Source organism: Apteryx rowi, unplaced genomic scaffold (genome assembly GCF_003343035.1).
Source record: "Apteryx rowi isolate R43461 unplaced genomic scaffold, aptRow1 scaffold_348, whole genome shotgun sequence".
Lineage (NCBI taxonomy): Eukaryota > Metazoa > Chordata > Aves > Apterygiformes > Apterygidae > Apteryx > Apteryx rowi.
In genome coordinates, this window is record NW_020449952.1 from 458,882 (window position 1) to 477,295 (window position 18,414).

Here is an 18,414-nt window from a genome sequence, read left to right on the forward strand (position 1 = left end):
CAGCATATCCGGCTCCGCTTCTCCAGTTGCGGAAGTCACCACTATAGGTGGAAATGTTGTAGAAGAAGAGGATGTACATAGGAGCAGAACTGAAGGGCACGCCACAAGTCAGCCAAGTGTACGATCTACACCTCTAGACCTCCTCTCTGTAGTAAGACATCTAGGCAATACAGCATAAGTAGCTATGCATCTGCACAGGAGAGAAGTTGTCTTCTCTGATAAATCCATTCCTCAGCCCTGAGATTATTTTAGGATGTAAAAAAATGGAGCTTTAAAGAATAGACCCTGAATAAAGAGTGACTCCTATTTTCACTTCTACATAGCCCCAGTATAAAGAAAGATAAGCTTGCATATAGGAACAAGTATTATCTCATTCGTTTATTGCCTGCCATTATTTGACCTCTAATCTCACTTGCCTTCCTTATTCTGAGGAGATGGTTTAAAAAAAATGGTGAAGAGGTTATTTAATTTACTGGCCTTATTATCACTTTAATTCATTGCCTTAGGTAATTTTCAGGCCTTTGATGATACATGAATAATTTTATTTTGGGGTTGACTTGAATTTTAAACAGAAAGCTATTAAACTGAAAATTGTCGTACTTTTCTATGAGATTGTATGTATGTACAAACCTCCAGAAAGCTGCTACCAGGTTTAGCATTTTTCTAGAATTCTTCTAGCCTCTGCCACCCCGTTTGAAGTGTAGCATGACTGAAGGCTAAAACAATGAATGTGAAATTCTATACAAACGACTGTAATAAGTGCTGTCACGAGCCAATCAATTTTTATACCATAATTACAGTGCAGTGTGGAACAGTACATACATATAGCATTTACTGAATAAAATAATCATCTGTTCCTGAAATATCCTAAGAAATAATTTAACATCATACCAGCTAATTTAAAGGATTAGATAGTTCAGGTAGCTGAAATGAACTGGTCTTGCTACCCTCTTGTTTTGCATTTGTACAATGCTTTGCACAATAGGTTCCTGGTCAGTAAAGCTCATCAGTACAACAGTATTAGAAATAATATAATATAAATAATACATTTTAAACAGGACTCTTACCTCCAACAACGCCAATACATAGATAAAGTTCCAGGACACTATTGCAGAAAGAGGAAGCAATCATTCCAAATGAACACAATATACCTCCTGCTATCATCACGGGCCGGCTACCATACTTATTCACTAAAATGCTGCTTATGGGACCTGTTGGTAGAGAGAAAATACATTAAGAGGTATTCAATCATATATGTATTTGTATTTAGGACTGGTTATAATCCATTACTATTCAGTCCTTGAAAAAGCTTAGATGCTTCCATACTGATTTGTCTAACAAACATACTCTGTGAATATGCAGACACATGAACCTGGATGTGGATATATTGCCTCCTTGACTATGTATGTATGTATGTACATGTACATATATATGTGTATATATATGTGTATGTATATGTACATATATATTTAGACACATATTTAGTCATGGAGATGGATCAACAGATTAAAGACATGAGACAAGCAAGAGGGATTGTTACAGTTCACAAAGAATCAGTACCGATTTCAGTCAATGGAAGTTTTGGAAGTGCAAGCACCGAAGAATTTCAAGTATCAGGAAGACATCAAAACTCTAGTTAACAGAGGAGGAGGAATCTCCAGGCAGGCCAACTAATAACTAACCTTTTTAATACTGCAGCACATCCAGCACCCTGACTTAAACCTATGCATGGGCTTAAGAACATTGTCAAATCAGAGTACAAATCTCTGGCCTCTGAGGCTCATTTTCCCTTACCTGATCTAGAAAGGAGTGTTAATGGGTAGTAAGATGACTATAGATTGTCTGGGAAAATCTAAGATGTGGTTTAGCATAAAGACCTATGGTATAAGCTTTGAAAATATTGCTTACAAGTCTGATTTTCAGTTTCAACTGCAGTTCAGTTTATAGTGTAATTAGGTCCATACTAAACAAACAGCTAGTGTGCAATTTAGCATGACATGCATTATATGTTTTTTAAACGACCGTGACTAGAATAGATGGTGCGTTGCATATCAAGATTAAGAGGTTGTCAAAGCTCTTTAGGTAAACTTGCACACCATCTGATTACACTATATTTGGCCCAAACCATTATGATTAGTCTTACTTTTGCAATAACTAAACTTATCTAATACAAATATAAAAACACTCACAATAAAAAGTAATAAATTTCAAAATGAAGATAAAATAGGCACCTGACATAAAATGAAATGTCAAGCACTGCATCTGATTTTACTGCAAATTATTCACTGTACTGATTACAGTTTAAGTCTCTCACAATAAATATCTAAAGGAATAAATGCCAGAATTTCCATGATGAGAAAAAACCAAATCCAACCAAATTTAAAAGTGTATGTTTTATAGATGTGGCATTATTTAGGCCCCACTGTTTGAGTTACCTCAAAGGTACTAAAGTATTATTACGGATGTGCTGTAATTGTTAAATTATTATTTCCATATCAACAGCAAGTCTTAAACGTATGCAAAAGGATCAATTTTTAGCCTACTTCCTTAGAGAAATAAGCTTATATGACAGTGTTGCCCTCTGCCTGCCCATCTTCCCTATAACTCTTGAATTCAGAGTTTTGTTTCAAATGAACCTGTTGGAAAAGCAAAGATTTCAGTGATATTTAGATCTTACAGCTTGTGTCTTCATTAAATAGCTTGGGTCCCAAGCAGTGGAGGGAAGCACCTGTTTTTAAAAAAAGGGGGACTCCCTGGCCACTGATCACAGACAAATATGCACAGCTTTGCACTAGCAAAACCACTGTATCTTCTTGTCCAAGCAGCTGTGCAGTCTAAAGTAGATAGGAGACCTGGAGGAAAACAGTGCAGCTATTATCCTGGGAAGGTAAAGGCTGCTCACACTGAAGTGAGTATCGCTCAGGTTGGAAACACATAAATGCAAGAAACCAGGCTCTATTAGTTCTGCTGCAGTTTAAGCACAACTGTATATTGAAAATCAACAGGACTTTCCCTTAAAAATCGATGACATGGGATGGCCTACCAAATATACAACAACACAGAGATTTATTAACAGACTTTAAGACACATATGAAACACTAAAACATTTAGCCGATGGCCTGTGTTAGGAGATACCTAACACTTCTTTATTTCTATTTGGGGGGAACCACTGAGTAGAAGAACAGTGATAAGGGGGGGTATTCCCCTCCTTTGAGGCCATAGGAGGAGGCAATGAGATACGAAAGACTGACACATTATGCTCAAAGCACTGTCCAAATATATCATGCCTCCTTCTCCAGTCTTAATAAACTTGTGCTGAAGCATAGTTTCAATCATGACTTCTTTTATATAAATAAGTTTGAACAATCAACAGTTTGGCTCATGTTTGAATTAGAAAGAAAGACATGTTTGAAATGTGTGAACTATACAAAATATTTCTTTTGAATCAGAAAAAAAAAAAGGTTCCTTGAATGCTTTGTCTGATTCAAAGCAAAAATCTTGTAAATTAAATTTAAGACAACTTTCTGAAAAAAATTTTTGATTATTAACATTACTAAAAAAATCCACAATAACAATATTTCACTTCCAAAATGCTAGAATGTGATGAGATGGAAGTATTTGAAAAAGTGATCTGAACTCATAAAGGTTTGTTTAGCATTTGTTAACAAAAAAATTACTGGAGTAATAAATGTTGCCTTTCTGTAGTGACACTGAAAATATTTTTTTCCTGATCCTTAGGAAAAAAATCTAGGAAAGAGGAATCATAATAGAGAAAAATTTGGCTATATTATTTACAGATTTATTCACTAGAAGCAGCACCTTGAATTGTGCTCTTATGTGAAGACTTAAGTAATAATCCAGATATTGAAAGGCCTGCTAGCAAACTGTTTCTTTTCTCATTAAGCAATGATAGTGTGGAAAAGCCAGAAGGATGGGTGTGAGACTGTGTGAAAAAGATGAGGGTAAATACACACATTGCAGATTATCAGGTATTGGAAAGAGAGGAAAACCATTATAAAACAGTATTGTACAATATTGCTATATTGTTGACTTATTTTAAATAAAACTATGGATCAAAAAGACAGCATTGTACAGCACTGACAAATATTTCAAATGATAACCAAGCTCAGAAGTAAGTTCTGTTGTAATAGTCCCCCCAAAGAAATACTAACTATAATGAAAATATCCTTATTCTTTAATACAGTTTCATCAAACCTTAATTCCTTCTCCTAGAAAGTAAAGAAGATAAGGCAGGAAAATTATCCTTTTTTGTTTGTTTGTTTAGAGATTTGGGGATGGGCATTTGGGGGGTTGTTTGTTTGTTTGTTGTTGTTGTTGTTTTTTCCAGAAATGGCAAGTTTACTAGTATAATTCTTTCAGGGAGATTGCTTTGCAAACAGTTCCTTCTCAGAAACAAGAAAATTGCTCTGCTGATCTTAACTATAGCAGTTAGGCCAGGACCATAAGATACAGCTTTTCAGGTCAAAACACATAATGCTAGCCTCACCTACATTGTAACCAGTTAACTAGAGGTCAAACATGGATGTATTGATTGAGGTAGATAGTAGGTGAAGATACCAGAGGAAAGTCAAAGCTGTCTGATGGGTCCAAGCTCTGCATTTACAAATGACCTAAAACTGGAATGGATTATAAGCTGAAAATGAATTGAACATTCTTTTAACACTAATATTCTCTTTGAGATGCTTTCTTCAAGTTAGTGATGCATATTTACTACCACCACTCCATTCCTTCCCCCCCTTTTTTTTTTGAGTATATTTCAGTATTTTTATTTAAAATTCATGCATTTGGAGAATATTAATTGTTATATAAACCATAAAGTTAGATTAAGACAACTCCATAAGTTATCTAGGAACCCTTCAGACCTGATGACTATGTTAAACATTTCCTTGTGACATCTGTGTATATTCTTGGATTTGCAATCTCCTAAAGTGATGCACATTCATACTTCAGCATATATGAATCTATATAAATTGCAGTTGTTTGCATGTCATCATGCCTTTTATAGCCATGCACAATTTTCTTTTGGCATTGAACAGCTTCTACAATTATTTAAGCCATGCTCACATGCCAGTATGTATCTATATTCCTTGCATTTTTTCTTCTTTTTAGACAAAGCAAAATTAAGTTGTTTAGGTAATGTATCACTGGCAAAATCATGCTATACATTAATTCAAGTTAATGCACTAAAGGCCTGCTGGATATGTGTGTCTACTCTCCTGAAGCCTAAAGTAACTACATAACAGATGTTAAGTCAGGAAGGGCTCACAAGAATATTTACTCTGATTTCTCCCTTAGCACCTACAAACCACTAGCCACAAAGACTATCCACTCCCTAAACCAAATTTAAGACCACTACCATAATATGCTAACAGTCTCCTGGCTGTATTTTTGTTTCATATCTTTCTGTATGAGGTAATGAACAGACTTCCAGAAAAGGAGTCAGATAGCAGCTGTAAATGGTGCCACTGAAGAACAGTTTTGGGAGGGGTTATACAGCACAACACAAATAGTTTAGAAGAAGGCAACAGACAATAGAAGCTTTTCATGTCCTTCATCACACTTCAAGGGGAGGATGGCAAAAGTCGTTTCAGCTATGTGAGCAGACACTGCTTCATTCATCTGGGAGATGATTATGATGCTTTATACAAAGCCTATAACACCTATTTTGATTAAATTCTATTTTGATGGCTAAGCAAAACATTTACTTGTACATCTGTATTGTGAAAAATGTAAGGACAAAGCTGCTTTGACTAGTCTTTGGTGAATACCAAGACCTCTGGGTAAAAATATAATATATTTCTTACAAATTAAAGTTATTATTTCTTAAAATAACTAAGGCAGCAATAATCTATGTTTTCCTCTCGCAAGTTTAACTTTCTGATCAGCATTTAAATCTTCCTCCTTCTGCTAAGCCATGCTGTTGCAAATGAAAAGCAATAAAAAGACTACATAACTGAATAATAAGTAGATTTATTTTGAAGAAATAATCACTTTTTTTCCCCTTAAAATAGGCTTATTGTGCTAATATTGTCTAAACAGAATTTGAACAATAAAGTTCTTTCTAAAGAAATGTGTGGCTTGCTATTTTTGTGGAAACAGATGCAGAGCTCAAACTAAATACTACAAATACAGTATATTTAATATATTTAATATTTTTTCTCATGCAGTTACATTCACAGAGACACACATACACTCAAGTACACATATCTATACATTTATTTGGGTTTTTTTTTCAGCCCTAAGAAAATATACACTTCAAAAAATGCTCTGACTTTGGAAACAATGCAGCAACTCTATATCTAACGTCTCTAAAAGCTTAAACGATGCAAACCAGATAGCAATATTTCCATTTCATAATACCTAGAGGTATTAATACCGGCAGATCAGTTTTAAGGCCACAAAATAGAATAAAGATTTATCTGGCATATAATCTATATCTTGCTCATCTCTCAGGTAGAATAACATTTATCAGTCCAAATGTATTAGGTACGCTCCATTAATTTATAAGAGGAAGAGAATCTAGGACACTAGAATTCTTGCTGCCTTCTCTCATTTTTTTTCATACGAACACCGAAGAAAAATATTTCTCTTAGACAGTTCTCGCCTAAATAGGGAGTGTTTTGTATAACAGATGAAAAATGCTCTGCAACTTAAATGTATAATAACTAGTCAGAATGGTTATAACAGTAGGGATTGGTTTGTAGCAGCATCAAGCTGCCATAAAATGTCTTTCATTTCTGTAATGAGATCATCTTCAGGTCTATTCTACATTTATATTCACTGAAGGAGTTACAGTTTCTTTAAGAAGTACATAAACTAGGTTACACGTATTTAATGTATTCTTAGTTTGATTTCTCACTGCTATAATACATGATGCAATTAAACCCCCTTCATCTCTGTATTTTTATTCACATACAGCCAGCCCACTTATGCTTTATATTTTCCTATCTGCATTATCTATAGTATGGAACTAGACAAGAGCTAGCTTAAAATATAAATGTAATTTTCTAAACCTATATTAAAAATTAGTACTTCATACAGTGTCACTAATCAAAAGCAACCTGAAGTGACTCAATCTGAACAATATGACATTTTATATAAAGTGAAATCTTGAAAGAAGATGAAAATAAATGCAATAATAATATTTGAAGTTGCATTAGTGCAAGTTATACTAATGAAGTTTTAGATTGTATCCTGCAACTCAAATGATTTAAGCACAAGTACAATTTCACAATTTTGGCCATCTGCTCAGCAGAGTCAATGCAACTATCCATCCAGTCTTGCTTTAGTTTTATTTCTGTTTCCCACTGGGCTGTAAAAGCCAGAGGAACTCTAAGCATTAAAATTATAATAAACCACTTGCTAATAATGGTCAGATTTTTTTTTTCTTTTAAAAAATACAAAATCCATTTACAGGAGCTGATTCACTTTTTTAGCAAAGAGTCCCCAAGATTTTGCTGAAGTAGAGCCTTATCTTTCATTTTTAAATTACTCCTTTTACTACAAATGCTTTATACAAGTACCCAGTACTGCTAGTAGAATGTCTTTTCTGGCATCCAGAAGAAAAGCAAATCAAAACTGATTCTGATAAAGTTTTAAATTTGTTAAAAAAAAATCTGTTTTTCTCAAGCAGGCCTAAGTCAAAACACTGAGTGTTCTCTGACAGTTTTACCTCTAGTTCAAAAACCTTTAGATAAATAGTATTAATAGTCTTGTATGTACTTTTAAAGAAGTCTGCAGGGAACAGAAAAAAGACCAAACAAACAAAAAGTATGTATGAATTGGTAAATATTAAAATGTCATACAGCTATTTTTGTATTATACTTTTCATAACATTTCTAGGAATGGTTGTCTGCACTTCTGACACACTCTGTGTGTTTGTACAGCAGCAACAAAAGTGACACAGTTCAACAACAGCTGTAAAGAATTCTCTATTTCCTCCGTGCAATTGGCAGTATTCCTCCCCCCCTCCCTTCCCCATTTCATGTAACATTTACAACTGGCTGCACTGATTTCATAAAATCAGATAATATAGTAACCTTGACAGAAAGCAAAGAGGAAAAAAAAAAAAGCTTCTGCAATAAATATCACCAAAAGGCAATGGCTAACACTGAGGTAGGGTAGCTACACTGTGAGTTAAGGTAGCTCAGCAGCCGAAAGCGCAGCATGCTGGGGGGAAGCACTCAGTCGTTAAACAGTCCATCACCCCCTGCTCATCACTTCTCCTTCTCAAACTGCATTTTCTCAGTTTCATTACCTGGGATACACATATCCTCACTTTTGTCCATGAATTCTATTACATTTTTAACTTTTGATTACTAATGAGGGTTATTTTGATTTTCAGATATTTCTTAGGAGTTTCATAAGAAAGAAAATAACCGTGTGTGTGATAGCCCACAGGAGCCTGGGTCATGGTAGACTGCCTCAGCACACTGGCTGCTTCTCTAAAGCTTCTTCCCCCCAAAGGTTACAGTTTATAATTTTAAACTGATGTCAGTAAGATGCTCAAGTCACTAATATATATGTCAGGCTGCAAGTATGAGCTGAGTGATGTCTTTTCTCCTGAAATGTTCAGAAGAAACATAAATAAGTGATCAGTGGTGCTGATTCTTGCTCTAAATGTGTTGCTTTATGGAGAAATTACAGTCTTGGTGTTTTCCGCATTGATACACCAGAGATATGAACCAAGGGCAATATGTACTTCGACTAAAGCTGTTGACTGGTTTACAGGTTATTAGTTTGTTTGTTGGCTGTTCTGTGAATGTGTATGGAGTTATGGACCATGTAATTTAGAAAACTTAACTTCAGGTTAGTGAGTTTCTGCATATATATCAAACTTTAAAAGTGTGAAAATTGCCCAGTTTTTAATCAAGGTGTATCCATGCCGATTGTTATATGCATCAGTACATGTTGATGCTGGATATTAATTAAGTTTTGCATGTTCTGCTATGGAAGCTTTTTTTCATGAAAAGCTAAAACAGTTAGTCACAAAGCAGAAGATTTTAAGTTGATTTATAACATTTCTTTTCAAGATAGCAATACAATACTTCATAATATTTAATCAGAAATAACTGTAATTCTACAAGTTGCTAAATACTCAACAGTTCTCAGAATCAGGTTCCATTTATGCTCATTGATAAAAAAGAAAAAAAGAAAAAGAAAAGAAAACAGAAAAAGAGTTCTGCTTCAAACTTAGTTGTTCAAATTTGGTATTGCCACATCTATTGTGAGAGAAGTCAGATGCCACAAAACACCACAGCATTTTTTAAACTGCACTTATGTTTGTATTCACTTTAATATCAGTATCACTTAGTAAAGCGGGGCACATGAATAGCTATTTGCAAAAAATAGTCTTTACACTTGGAAAAAAGAAAGAAAGAAGGAAGAGGAAAGGAGGGAACAAGTTAATGATGAGGTGGAACCAAAGCACCTATAAAAGAGATGCGTATAAATAGACACAATGTAACACCAGGCACATATTTTTCACAAAGTGGCCTGCATGCTTCTGTAAGGGGCATCGCCAGAAATAGAATCAGCACATGATACATGAATCACAAATGCGTTTCTTGGAAAACTGCTGTTTTCTTCTGAGAAAATTGTTGTTATAAGCTTGCAACTTAAGCAATAAATGCATCAATGTGATCATTAGAAAATTCAATGGCAAACGTAAGTACTTTGAAAAATTAATGAAAGTTCCTGCAGAAGAAAATACATCAATTTTATCCTGCTTATAATTTAACAGCAACTAATTTAACTCCTTTAGAGTTCATGTGCTTGTGTGAATATAAAGTTAACATATTTTTTTCCAAACCCAAAAGTGTGTTAGAGATTTCAGCTAAATATTATTACTGGTGACATGCACAATGAACCTCTGCCACAAAAGATTACTTCTCCTTTAAATGAAAAATCAAAAAAAGATCCTCTAATTTCACCTCTATACAGTCAAAAATACAGGAAGGTTATATTAAAAATAAACTGCATTAAATTTATGTGTTTTAAGGATTCCACCGGGGGTTCAGGAGGCATAACTCTAAGTATAGAAATGCCCCAACAAAAACATTTAGCAGTTTTATTGCAGACGTCTCATCTTGAAATATTATCCATTCCAGTAAGTGCTCCTTCTTCCTCTGTGGGTGCTCCCCAGGTGAAAAATTTAGTTCAGTGTGGTAATATCTGTGTCTGGGCACTTGTCCTGAAAGAAGCATCATATTTCTGAAAAGCTTAAAATTAATCCTAATTTGTCTGCTTTCAGGGAATGAATGAAAATTAATACTATCCTGAAATTAAAGCGTAATTTATAGCTAGCAAGTATTTATAGTCATTCTTTTATCTCCAAAACAATCTTACCAAAAGCCTGGACCTGCTAGACCCAGACTTAGGTACTGTACATTCATGCAATAGAAAGATAAACATGGCCGAGATAGCAATATTTATTGAGAGGTATTCACTATAATATAAACAAACAAATCTAAATGTTTGTTTATGATAACATTTATAACCTTTTTTCTCATTTGGCTGTGGAACTTCTCATGACATAAATGGATTTCTTTTTCTGAAATAATATAGAGCACATATATATATGGATATATATACTTGGAAATGTCTGAACTCACTAGTGAGTTCAAATGACCTCAAAATTTGCAACTAAAGGTCAATATACAGAAGACTTAGGTTTTGGTACATTGTGCCTTGCCACAACAGTTTTTAGCTATAAAACTTGCCTTTACATTTTGCTAACTGTGTGAACCAGATGATTGCCAAACAAGTTTTGTACATTCCGCTGTTACAAAGGAAGGACAATTTTCATTATTGTTGCAGTTCATGATACTGAAAGGAAAAAGAGAGATTACAGTATAGCACTGTCACAGCTATAATTATAGCAACTTGAAAGTAAGAAATATGGTGTTAATTTCAGAACTAATCATTGGAAAACCAAACAAAGCTAGCTAATATTATTTCTTCACGGCCATTTTTCTAAGCCATGTTATTTGTTAGTTACGAATGTTTCCCTTGATTTTTTCTTTCTTCCTCTTTGGGCAGTGACTGTCTTTTGCATGAATATACGTGTGCGCACGTGAACACAATATTCATAAGTGTTCACTGCTCATTGCTTCCTATTTATTATTCCCTATTATTATTCATGACTTTTATACACCTTCTTAAAAATCTCTGGCTACTTTGCCTGGAAGCAGAACAATACTTTGTCATTTGGACACCAAGCAGACATCACAGAGAGCAAAAAGTCAAAGCAAACATTTTATGAATATCTTGCACAGATTAGTAGTTCTTATGAATATAAGACATATTCTCTGCAAATCAGATCAGTTCACTAATAATTTGCAAAAAAAACCCCCCCATCCTTCAGATAATGCATTCACTGTGAAAAATTCAATCAATTCTAGTTAAGGTTAATATCGCCATTTGAATTTCTCTGTCTTCTACAAATTGCCCGTCATATTAATGTTCTCAAAACAAATATCCCCTTTTTACCCTGCACACCATCTTACAGGCATTTTTTTTCCCCAAAATAATATTATATCTGACTTAACTTGGAAATGATTCCTTTTATATTGCTACAGGTAACAATATGTAATTTCAGAGAAAGCACAAGACATATGGAATTATATATGTCCATTGTTTAGTTATTTGCTTCTTTATTATTTTTGTTTTCCTCTTCCCATTCCCTACTTTATTATAGTCCTCTTCTAGTCTTAATTTCACATCATTTAATTAAACTTCAAATTGAAAACACTCAGTCTACCTATGATGTTTCCATGGACCAATTACTGTGAATTATGGACCATAAGTGGATCATTACATCTCATCTGCATATTCAGAATATGAAACTAGAAGTATAAATCTGGATGTATTTATAATTTTAAAGTGTCCTGAAAAGTCATCATATTTAGATCACTGCCAGTAACATTGTTAGATTATTTCCAAATGAAGTCTACCACTTCTTGCAGATAGCTATCTGTATGAGAAAGACATCATCCTCCAAAAGACTGGGTGTGTTATTAAGACTTGAAAGAAGAATGAGATATTAAATATTTTGTCCACAAGATTCACTACCTAAGCAAAGCACATGTAGTGCTTAGAGAGGCATACTCTTGGACTGTAAATGTTAGCTTAGCAGTGAGTCACAGATTTGCCTCATTATTACAGGCAAAATGCATAAAGCTGTTCATATGGTGATACAGTGCCTACATCTAAATAACGTATCTGACAATTGCAGCATTACTTGGGAGATCCTGCAATTGCTCAAAGTAGGAAACAGTGTTTTGATATTTCCCCTTTTAAAACTATTATGAATTTAGCTGGCTCACAAAGAATTAAAAGATTCTGTCAACAAGATTATTTTTCTCTTACCTGCCTGAAGAAAACATTGCTAAAATAATAATAAAATTCAAAACAGGAGGCTACATTTTAATGTTGTCATCTGTGGGAGTTCAAAGAGTATTTAACGAAGGAGAAGGGGGAAAGCAAAAAGGAAAGGGGAAGGGGAAGGGGAAGGGAAAGGGGGGAAAAAAACACTCTACCCATAAAACAAAAATACAGAGCCAGATTTGCACATGATGTAAATCATTGACTATTCTTTGAATTCAGTGAAGCTAAACCATTTTATACAAGTTGGGGATGTGATTTTTGTCCTTTAATTTAAATTCTGTTATTTGAGGTTCAAAGATATCATTTAAAATGGGAACTGAACATATTCATTAGGTTTTGTCACCTAAATTATTCAGAGTGTAAATGCAGGCAATAATAGTATATTAATGGGATAATGCCAGGTGCAGAACTTTAATTTTTCCCAGTATTTGTAAAAGGGGATACAGAGGGGGAGGAGGAGGAGGAAAGACACAAGTAAATTCAGCTGTCAACTCAAAGCAAGAATCCTTACCTGTTTTGTTTCTTTGTTTATTGTTTTCTCTTTTCAGACAAGTGAAAAAGTGAGATGTATGGATACTGAGAAAATCTCTTTTAATTACAGAATGATATGTAAAGGTGATACTGAATATTTTCCCTTCTGAGTCAAAAAGACTAAAAGCAATATAAACTGTTAAATAGTTAGAAATGTGAAGAAAAAAATCAAAAATAGAATGATGAGAAGACAGAATTTATCATAAGATCATCCTCTGAATCAGCACCAGTAACGATATTTATGTGATGTTTTCCATCTTTCAGGTTATTTATTTCAGTTGTGACTGAATCAGTAGCCTTGATTATATCCTTGAGGAAGTAGAAGGATTGGAGACAACTTAGTGAACAATTTCAGAATTTTGGAAGTGTTCTACAGGTTTCAAAACAGAATATTTTTCCAATTTATTTAAACTTTAGACCCTAAAATTTAACTAATTCTTTTAAAATTTTAATCTTTAGGAGAATTTTTATCAATAGCTCTGTTTTCTGAACAAAAGATAAGGATTATTGACAAATTAATTAATCAATTAATTAATTAATAATTTAAGAACAAATTCTATTCCTTTTGATCCTAGTCCTATTTTACCTGCTTCTCCTTAACTTCTAAAGGTTATTCAAACCTTTTACATCAAAATACACGTCTGAGAGTAACATTCTAACCAATGGAGAGAGAGTTGAAAGAGAAAACATTACAGAATATATCATATTTATTATCCATATGGTAAGTGAGTAGATGTCAGTTATCTTTGCATTTTCCCATACCCATCTCACAAACTTTTCATCATTGGAGTCTTTTTAGAGACCCACAAACATATCTCTTCAAAATATATGACTTTAGTAAAAATATTGTTAAAGACACACTTTCAGATTTCCAAGTATGAAAGGAGCTTCACATGATGAGTTTTTCAAACTTTTAGCCATTTCCTATGTATATTAATATGCTATTTCTTCTGTGGGCTGCTTCTTCAACACATGCACTTTCCGCAGATTGGAATCAACGAAAAAATTATGACTTCCTCTAATGAGAGGGAAAGTATGCTTTCCCCTATAAAAAGAATATTTCATAAAATACAGCCAAGTAAGGAAGAGTCACGAAAAATCAGTAGAGGAAGCCTGGGATTCACCAGTGGAAAAAAGATATTACCACAGAGCTGGACAAAGGTATTTATGGCATGGACTAGAAAGGAAACGACATGCAAAACATTCTCTCCATAGTTCCTTCCTTTGTAGCAGCAGAGGATTTATCCCCACAGACAATGACTTCAGAATATGAGGAGAAAAAGAAAGAAAGAAAAAAAAAGTCTAGATCAAGTTTGCTCAAATGAATAGGAAAATATTTGAGCCCTGCTGAAAAAAGCAACAATCAGTGGCTTAGTGACCTAATGCCATCTTATTGCACTTGCAGGCATTATTTTTATGGCTATTGAAACAGGCATATTTTCTTACCTGACATCAAGAAATAAAACAAGCCACCACTGACAGAAACCTTATTCTCCATGAACTAATGTAAAGCAGCTTACTTCTAATGGTTGCAATGCATCATAAATTCAAAATAAATTAGTCGCCATTAAAATACAGGCTTCTTATGATTTGTAATACAGATGCTGCCTAGACACCATGCACTCCTGGAACCACCTTTCATCTGAGAAGTTATGTTGATATTCTTCAGCCAGAACATATTAAAATCATCCAGTGAAATATACTCGTCTCTGTGAGGATTTAACATGTGTGCTTGTGATGAGAATATTACTTAGGTTTACTAGTAAAAGAATTATTTTCTTCCCACAGGAGGAACTATGTTTCTCTGGTAAGATTTAATACATCTGACTGAGAAGCAGTTGGTTAGAAAGTTGACTGATCTAGGCAATATGTATATCTGAGCACTTTGTCAAGTAAATTTTTTATAACACAAGGAGAAATGATCAAAAATATATGATACAAATTTATTCTTTTGTATTAATCCCACATCCCACTTCAGCTCAATCTTTCTGTGAGCATAGAGTCAAATGCTTTGCACTCAGCTTACTGCTTATGTTTGAGGAAGTAAATAGAAAAAGCATCTAAGTCAGAATGGCAGTGATTCATGTGTGTTTGCACACTCTTTGCACAAGTATAAATTATGGTACACTGTGAAAGACAAGAGAATCTCTCACACATATATTAACTTCATGATGTTCTATTTGATTTTTAAGGAACAATATGTAAAATTGGAACCAGGACTACATGAAACATTCTTATACTTTAACATCCATTTTATTCCCAAGCTCATTATATTTTTCCATAAATTTATAGAAAAATCAGAATATGTTAATCAAAATGATTGCTGAGTCCATCAGCCCCTTACAGCCATCTGTAATGTTGATTACATTGTCTTCATTGTCTTTTCATGTGAGAATCATACAATTTCAGGTCAATACCAGTGAATGTTTTGCTATGTAGTGTGTTGCTTCAATAATTATTTAGAAGAAGCCATACAGTCAGGGTCCCTTATTCTACTCTACTCAGCCCACTTTGCAGTACTGGAATTCTGTGGAATACAATAAATTAACTTTTCACTTGCACCAAATTTAAGTTAGGAGAAAGACCCATAATTAGAGTCAAATTGTACTGTGTCCTTAGATTTTTATTTTAAAACTTCACATTTTAAGGTCTCTGAAAAAAAGGTTAGAAATAAACTGGATTCCAGCAACTGATTAACTGATTAACTGTTGTTAACAAGGTCAGGAAAACATATTTATTTTAAGTGCCATCTTAAGAAGCAAGTCTCCAAAAGCTTCTTTAGAGGGAGACTTTTTATTTAAGTAAATACTCCTTCAGTACTCCTCTCATTTCTTTATATATGTCTCCTAAAACGGTGTGGTTTTTAAAGAAGGTAGAAATTTCCTTTTCCCTTCCTTAATATAATAATAAAAAATCAAATGGTTTTAGAGCACCATGCTAAACAAATAAACAAGAAAACAACATGCATAAACCTCATTAGATAAGGTGAAGGCTTTTTTTCAATAAATACCTTTTATTGGAAAAAAAATCCTTTCAAGACACAAGTGAAAAATGAAATATGAAGCAGAGATAAACTTACTGACAAAAAAGTCATATCAAAAAGCTTAATCAAATGATTATCTAAATAAAGTGAATAGCTCCAGTTTTGCTCAAATACATCCTCACAGCTAATGTTTACTTCATTTATATTTTCTTATGGGGAAAAGATATGAATCATTTATAGATATGTCATTTTAAGGTTGATATAAAGAAAAATGGGATTTTCATGAGTACCTCTGGAAGTACTTAAGTCACTGAAGATATATTGTCACAAGACCTTGATATTACAAATGCTTGTGTATAAACATATGCATATATATAAATAAACATATGTATATGTATACAAACATAAACATATGTTTATATGTTTGCTTTAAACAGGTGAGAAATTTACCTTAACTTTGAACTTGATGGGATCGCTTACATATTTAAAATTAAACATATATTCCAGGATTAGCACCATAGTGGTCATTCTTGGAGGTGAGTTGCAGGCAGTTATTTTATATGTCTTTGATAAGAGCATAACATTGCCAATGAAAAGTGTTGTTCATCACTATGTATATGAATAGATCTGTTGCAAATTTTCCTACTGTCATCTTTTATTTTTTCCAGTGCCACTAGCCAAACTACAACCCTGGAATACTTGGCTATAAATTCAAATAAGACCTAAGATTCACCGTATGTTGCACATGACCTGAACTTCTTTATCAATAAAGTATTTATGTGCTTGTGCGTTCATTTCTTTTACTGCATTCTGCTGGGCAGATGTCCAGGGGAAAAAAGAAAGATCCTTATTCTTGCCATAAGTAATGTCATGCTGCTTCTCACCAGCTTTAAAGCTTTATATTGCTTAATTAAATGTTTCGTGATAACAGTTATAGAGTCTTGCTTTCTTACGGACTGAATAGTTCTTGTAAAGAGAGTCTTCAGGTAGAATATCTAGAAGTAAAACCTCCAGCACTTTGCTGATTTACTTGCTGTTCTGGAGAACAGAACTATTCTCATTAGACAAATATTCAGTCACCTAATTTGAGATATGCAAAGCTTAATAACATCACAATAGGAAAGGATTAATTCTGCCTGTTGGGTGTAAGCCAACAGTTCAAATGATTTAGAACAGAACTGGTCTTGAAGCTTTTCTGAATAAAATTTGACTGCCAAGGACACAACATTACTTCGTCTTCCAAGGAAGGCCACCTAGGACACCTGCCTGCCTTTGCGGTGCCAGCCCTACCCTGATGGTCATTGCAAAGAATCCTGAGGCTAAGCCATTCCTAAGAATAAATTATTTTCTACTATGTAGAAAACAGCAAGAAGATCAAAGCGAGGATGGATCTGCAGTTCTGTAAGTGGCAGGTGTAGGACAGAGAAGTTCATTCTTGTAAAAGAAGACAAATTTTCAGTCACATAATTCCTGTTCCTGGAAAGGCAAAGGAGTACTCTCACAGGATGGCAGCATAAGTAAGATCTGCACCATGACAGAACTGGTACTGCCAGCCGATACTGATAGAGAAATGTTTGGGGATTCTGTTAAAAAGAGCTTGAAGTGTATTCAACTTTCAAATCATTCACAGAGCAGAAGAAAATATAACAGATCCATAGATTTCTATCAGTTCATAATCAGCTACAAAAGAATTTAAACTTTGTTAATTATTAGACAAACCAGCTATTCTCCCAGTTGTGTTTTCTTCTTATCTAGTGATGGAATTAGGAGGAATTATGGGTACGAGAAAAGTTACTGCAAGATTAGGGAAGGTTTATAAACTAATAGATAGTTTTAAGATTACCAGGAAGTTCTAATGATACCAAAATTTGTACAACTGAGACAATGTTGCTGAAACGTGATGGAATTATGACCTGTGCAGCATAAAAGAACTGGGAAGGCTAAAAAAGAAAATCAAACCTTTACCAGTACAAGCTCAAAATCAGAGGTTTTTAGAGGTTTCATTTGTCTCTGTATGCCCAAGTTCCCACTGATTTCAAAGGAAATTTAAGCACCTAAACAGGAATAAAGTACAGCATAACTTTAGGAGTTTCCCTTAATCTTTCTGCACCTCTAAAGACAGGACTTCTTTTCTAATACTTTTTATCCATCCTTTGATCTCAGATTTCAAGATCTCAAGGGAGAAATATATACTGCATTAGTATAGGGAAACAATCATGTAGGGTGTCATTACTTAAGAAGTATACAAAACATACATCAGAACTCTTCTTCTAGGTTCCTTTAGCAGTCAAAAGACAGAGGAGCCTTTCTAAAACATGATTTATCTGATACATTCTGGATATTTAACTTAGGAAGGAAGGAATGAGAAATGCCTGTTTTTCTTGAGTGACAACAGAAGATGATGTCCAGACAACTAGTTCGGATGTAGGTACCTATGCTGCAGAAAACTAAACAGATGAATCCCATCCATATAATCTCTATGTACTATTGTT

At 34.0% G+C, this 18,414-nt stretch overlaps 1 protein-coding gene across 1 annotated transcript in view; it reads right to left on the reverse strand.

Moving 5' to 3' along the window:
- Positions 1-18,414, reverse strand: part of LOC112969399 (monocarboxylate transporter 2-like) — a 30,738-nt gene that overhangs the window by 4,708 nt on the left and 7,616 nt on the right. The window contains exon 2 of the mRNA XM_026072670.1: positions 1,068-1,211. Coding sequence (XP_025928455.1) covers positions 1,068-1,211 — 144 coding nt within the window. The remainder of the gene's footprint in view (positions 1-1,067; positions 1,212-18,414) is intronic.